Source organism: Aphelocoma coerulescens, chromosome 20 (genome assembly GCF_041296385.1).
Source record: "Aphelocoma coerulescens isolate FSJ_1873_10779 chromosome 20, UR_Acoe_1.0, whole genome shotgun sequence".
Lineage (NCBI taxonomy): Eukaryota > Metazoa > Chordata > Aves > Passeriformes > Corvidae > Aphelocoma > Aphelocoma coerulescens.
Genome location: NC_091033.1, coordinates 1,459,370 through 1,465,418, shown reverse-complemented (window position 1 = coordinate 1,465,418; position 6,049 = coordinate 1,459,370). Strand labels below are relative to the sequence as shown.

Here is a 6,049-nt window from a genome sequence, read left to right as displayed (position 1 = left end):
TGCTGTCCCTGTCCTCTGCAACCGCTGGGTTTGTTCCTGGAGCTATGCCCACTCCCAGCCCCCTGGGCTGGGTCTGCCTGGGTCTCCTGAAGGAGTGAGTCCCAAATTTGGACTCAAGCAGTCCTCAGGAAGGTAGTGGGGTGAGCACTGGGGCAGGGGAGGAGCAAGGGCAGAGGCATGAGCAGGGACAGGGCCAGTAGAGGGCCAGGGGCAAGGGCAGGGAGAATGAAGGGATAAAGGGGCAGGGCAGAGGCAGGCCCAGTGTCAAGGACACAGACAGAATCAGGGTCGGGGTATGGACAGGGCAGGGGCAGGGCTTGCCATGCTAAGGCAGCTCAGGCTGGGACTGACCTGGGTCCCAGAGGAAGTTTTTGGGGCCACCAGAACCACCTGGTCCCCACCAAGTGTTGCCAGTGACCAAATGCCACCTGTGCCAGGCACCAGGAACCCCCAAACTCCGACTGCCATCAAAGGCTGGTGGGCACAACAGAGCTGACACCCACCAGGACTGACAGGGCTGCAGTGGGCCCTGCTATGGAGATGAGGAACAGCCCAAAAATGCCTGCAGTGGGCCCAGGGCCTGGGCTAGGCATCAAGGCCATCGTGCCGCCACGCAAGGCGCGCAGGAAGTCCTGGGCTGGCATAAAGGGAGCATTGTTGCACTTGGACCCACAGGCTGGGTGGTTTGGGGGTGACATCAGTGAGAAGGAGCCACACTGGGCACTGCCCCTCTTCCCTGATCTGCAGGGACTTCTCCAGAGGCACCTGAGGCTGGTGGGCTCCTCAGCCAGGGATTCCCTCCCTCAGCTGCCAGTCCCAAATTGGCTCTCTGGGAGCGAGGGAAGTGCCACCAGGGCCTCCTGTACTGGGTTTGTGTGGCCAGGTTTTGGTAGTGGGGTGGCTACAGGGGCAGCTTCTGTGAGAAGCTGCTGGAAGCTTCCCCTGTGTCGGGCAAAACCAACTCCAGAGAGCTCCAGGATGGACCCACAGCTGGCCAAGGCCCAGCCCAGCACAGATGGTGGTGATGCCTCGGGGATGGGGGATTTAAGCAGAACGAAAGAGAAAAGTTACTGTGCAGATGTAATTGCACTCAGAGAAGAGCAGAGTGAGAGTAGGCGAGAGGAACAGTCCTGCACACACCCAGGGCAGGGCAGGAGGAGGGGCTGGAGCTGCTCCAGGAGCTGGAGCTGAGATTCCCTTGGGATTCTGTGGGGAAGCCCATGGGGAGGCAGCTGTGGCCCTGCAGCCCATGGAGGGCATGGGGGTGCAGAGATCCACCTGCAGTCCTGGAGGAGCCCAAGCCAGAGCAGGGGGAGGACTCCAACTCTTCTCCCTGAGCAGCAGCAGAAACGACAGGTGATAACCCCCATTCCACATCACCCTGCACTGCTGGAGGGAGGCGGCAGGGCTGGGAAAGACGGAGGTGTGGGGAAGGTGTTTTTAAGGTCTTATTTTACTTGTCATTATCCTGCTCTGATTTTGTTAGCAATAAATTCAGTTAATATCTCTAATTCGAGTCTGTTTTGCCCTGACAGTATTTGATGAGGGATCTCACCTGGTCCTCATCGCAGCTCATGAACATTTTGCTGTATTTTCTCTGCCCTGCCCAGCTGTGGAGGGCAGTGAGAGAGGCTTTGGTGGGTGCCTGGTGTCCAGCCAGGGTCACCCCACCACAGAGGTGTTGGCAGTTGCTACAACCATTGCAACAGTTGTGTTGCAAAGAGCAACTCGGCACGACCTGCCCTGGTGATGCCAAAACAAGGGCACCTCGTGGCCTCGGGGCTCTCCGCTTGGTTCCAGGCGATAGCCGGGGAGCAGAAGAGGTGACAGCCATCGGCCACCAATCACTTGGCTGGAGGGGGATGCCTGTCCACGCATCCCAGCACAGGGGGGGCACGTCCTGGACCCCCACGAGCCGGGACAGGCTGCTGGTATCCACACCCACCCTGTCACGCACCGATGGCCAGGGAGGGGCCGGCGCGGCTGAACATTAACCCCGGGGCGGTGGCCAGGGCTCGCCGGCGGCGCGGTCCCAGCACCTGCAATGAGGGGGCTCCGAGCCCGCTACCAGCTCCTGGTAGGTCCGGGGTGGCAGGGTCCCACATGGCAGCGGGGAATGAGCTCTGGGGCAGCGCTGGGAGGCACCAGCTTGGCTGGACACGGGGCTGGACAGACAGAGGGGGGCTGACCTGGGGAGGGTGAGGTGCTGGGGAGGTGCGGAGGGCGACGGGCACGCGTGGGACCTGCCCCTGCAGCCCGCTGCCTCCCGAGGATCCAGGCACCCCGGAGCGGATCTCCTGCCATCCGGGGCTGCACTCGCTCATCCCTCTTGCCCCCTCAGGGTGGTGGGCCGGGAATTGCTGCCCACCCGCCCTTGGGCAGGGGCTGCACCCACAGCCATCCTGAGCACGTGGCTGGCTGAGACACTTGTCACCAGCGGCCACCAGGACCGCGGCACCTCCCTGACCCCTTCCACGCTTCGTCAGCCTGGCCGTGGGCAAAGAGGGAGAGCGCAAGGCTTCACCCCTTCTTCCGGGGCCGCAGTTGTAGAAGCCTTCCCTGCCTTCTCTTCCTCCTCCTCCTCCACCCCTTCCTCCCCGTCGGGTGGCCATACATCCTTGAAGTTCCGTGTGCAGCGGTGGCACGGCCTGGCGGGGTGCCAGGGCATGGCACGGCATGGCACGGCGCCTGGGCTGTGCTCAGGAGCTGGGCTGTAGGCTCAGCCTCGCGCCCGTTCCCGCGGACTTCGGGCCCCTTCTCCCAACCCCTGGACAGAGGATGGGAGACGCCCCACGCTGGGGTTCGGGAGCTGCTGCTCCCTCTGGCCCGCAGGGATGCTCACCTGCCGCTGCCCGCAGCCCGACCAGGACGAAGACCTGCCCGTGGGATGCGAGGACCCAGCTGGAGAGGGGCAGCGGGGCTGGGAGGGAGCCCCAGCAGCAGCCGAGGAGGAGCCCTGCAGGCTGGTGCTGAGCACACCCAGCAGCATCCTGCGGGACAGGGAGATCGACGAGGTGAGGCACCCTCCGGCCTGCACCCTCCTGCTCATCTGCCCCATACCCACAGCCATGACCACCGTCCTACCAGGAACTGGTCCAGTGTGAGGCCAAATGGGTGACATCCCCCTGTGCCTGGGGACAGTCACCTCAGCAGCACCCTTTGGGGGGAAGGATGCTTGGGGAGCCATCTCAGAAGGGTTTGCAGGGTGAGGACGCTTGAGGGAAGTATCCGAGGACGCTGCTGGGAGGGGCGGGGGCTGGAGGAGACCCCTTCGGGAGCATGTTGAGGGGGAGGGTGCTTGGGACCACCTCTCGGAAGGATGCTCAGGTGGGTCTCTTGGGAGCATGCTTGGAGGAATGATGTGTGGGACCACCTCTCGGGAGGAGTCTGGATGAGATCTCTCAGGTTTGTGCTGAGGGGCAGGGGAGGATGCTCAGCCGGTCAGCACCGACTGAAGCCACTGTGCCCCAGCTGGGCCCCCAGCTGCCCCCCCGGCTGACGCAGCAGCCCTGGCACCTGCTCTACTCCACCGGGCGGGACGGCTTCAGCCTGCGGACGCTCTACCGGAGCGGGGCCCGGCCGGATTCCCCGGCCCTGCTGCTCATCAGGGACACGGAGGCGCAGGTACGGCCGTGCCCTCCCCGGCCCGGCTGCCCGGTGTCTCACGGGGCCTGGGCACCTCCTCGCTCCGCCGGCAGGAGGGGACACGTCCTGGCGCTGGGAGCCCCCCCGAACATAGCGCCGTGAGTCTCCCCCTTCTGCCTCCCCAGGCCTTCGGTGCCTTCTCCGCCAGCGCCATTCGCAGCAGCAGCGGCTTCTACGGCACGGGGGAGACCTTCCTCTTCTCCTTCTGCCCCGAACTGAAGGTGGGGGCTGCAGACTGCCAGCCGTGGGGCACCCCGGGGTGGGGGCTGGCCATGTCCCGAGTACCCGGCCACGCCTGGGGGTCCCCGTGATGCTGGGGGGGTCTGGGGTGACGGGGCTGCTCTTGGCCGGACGTGGGGACAGCAGCCGGAGGACCCTGTTGGCAGCAGCCCCCCAGGTTTGTCCAGGGCCGGGGGGGAAGGCAAATCCCAGGCAGCGTGCGGGGAGGGAGGCTCCGGGAGGGGGACCCTGCCAGTCTGGGTGTCCCCGGGTTCCCTCCACATGGCAGGGCGGTCGCAGCCCAGCGCTGGGCTGGCGGAGCGTGGAGGCAGCCACTTCTCTGGCAGCACGTGGTGGCAGCTTTCCCCTGGCAGGGTCCACAGGGCTGTTGGCAGGGATGGATCAGAACCACGGACTCGGCCAGGTCTTCTGGAGACGTGGAACACGGAGGTGCCCGAGCAGAGCCAGCTTGGCTCAGCAGCCCCCAGCTGGCCCTCGCAGGACAGGGACAGGAATGGGGATGGGGACGCTGTGCCCCAGCTCACGGTCCCGACTGAGTGCTGTCCCCACGCAGGTGTTCAGGTGGACGGGCAAGAACGACCTCTTCGTGAAAGGAGATGTGAATCTGCTGATGGTCGGTGGGGGCAGGTAGGACTGCGCCGGCAACTTCAGCCGCTCAGAGGGCCACCAGCCCCGATGGCCATCAGAGCCATCACGGGAACCCAGGCTGCCCCGTGGAGCTGGGTCCAGGCACGTGGTGATGGTCTGAACCCCAAAACACCGGCACCGGTTGTCCAGCGGCACTGGCCCTTTCATTCCTTAACCCTACTGCCTGCTAGCAGGGCTGCCGCTCCCTGCCCCCGCTCCCTGCTCCCGCTCCCTGCCCCGCTCCCTGCTCGCTCCCTGTCCGCTCCCTGTCCTGCTCCCTGCCCGCTCCCTGCCCCGCTCTCTGCCCGCTCCCTGTCCCGCTCCCTGCCCTGCTCTCTGCCCACTCCCTGTCCTGCTCTCTGCCCGCTCCCTGCCCCGCTCCCTGCCCGCTCCCTGCCTGTAGGCACGGTGGGCAGACCTGGGCCAGCTGCTTGTCCTGTCTCATGCCCATTTTGGGGGACAGAAAGTGAAGACGGGAGGTGGCTGGTCGCCCAGGAGGTGGCAGGGGAGGTCTCCAGCCATGAAGGAGGCAGGTCCCAGCTGACCGTGCTGTCGGCACGTTCCCAGCGGTAGGTTTGGGCTGTGGCTGGACGGGGACCTGCACCACGGGGGCAGCCAACCCTGCGAGACATTCGACAACGAGACCCTCTCACATCGGGAGGAGTTCTGTATCCAGGATCTGGAATTGTGGGGTCTGGCCTGACCCAAAGACACCCAAGGAAAAAGGTGGTAGAGAGGGGATGCTTTGGACTGATGTCTCGTGCCCAGCTGTTCCCTGACAGCACCCGCAGAGCCTGCAGGATGGTACCAGCCTTACCCTCTCCTCCTTTCACCCGTTCCCAATAATATCCCCATTTCACGAGGAAAGAACAGCGTGATTGGGGAAAACAGCAGTGGGGTCTGCAGTGCTGCTGCCACGTGGCTGGGGAGCCACGGGAGTGTTTGCATGGGCCCACAGTGGCAAAGCAATCCTAACCCTAAACCTAGCTCTAACCGTAACCCCAAGCCCAGCCCCAACCCACCTTGCTGCCCCAGGAGGAAGGCAGGCGGCAGAACCAGACACAGCAGGACCCCACATGGAGAAGGAAGCTCCAAGAGCAGTGACGCTGGTCGGACTGAGCAAGCCCAGGCAGCCTCTGCCCCCGGGCCCAGCTCTGGCAGCGCTGGAGACAGCACAGTCACCACTCCTCAATAAACGGGCTCCTGGCCTCATCCTTGCCCTGGAAGCGTTGGATGGCTCTGTGAAGGTGTGCAGAACCCGTGGTGGGGAGCAGGCCGGCAGCTGTGACAGTGCCGGCCATGTCCTGTCACAGCCCGGGCTGCATGGCCACAGCAAGAGTGGAGGGTCAGCTCGGGGCTCTGCTTCAGGGACCCATCCCCGCTCTGGCAGGGTCCACACCCTCTGTCCATCACCCTGTGAGGACCAGGGCTTCCTCCTCAGGAGGGGATGACAAGAGCCCTTCCCACCAGAGCCCTGCCACCTGTTGCCTCTTGCCCAGCTGACAGGGTTTAGCCTCTCAGTCCTGGTGGCCGAGCC

General features: G+C 64.7%; 1 protein-coding gene across 1 annotated transcript; it reads left to right on the top strand.

Moving 5' to 3' along the window:
- The first annotated feature begins 1,844 nt into the window (after positions 1-1,844).
- TLDC2 (TBC/LysM-associated domain containing 2) lies at positions 1,845-5,738 on the top strand. Its single transcript, XM_069034458.1, is given in 7 exon segments — positions 1,845-1,995; positions 1,997-2,077; positions 2,859-3,014; positions 3,472-3,624; positions 3,771-3,866; positions 4,439-4,512; positions 5,080-5,738. Coding segments are annotated over 7 exon segments (732 nt in total). The 5' UTR covers positions 1,845-1,959; the 3' UTR covers positions 5,216-5,738.
- Positions 5,739-6,049: the final 311 nt, after the last annotated feature.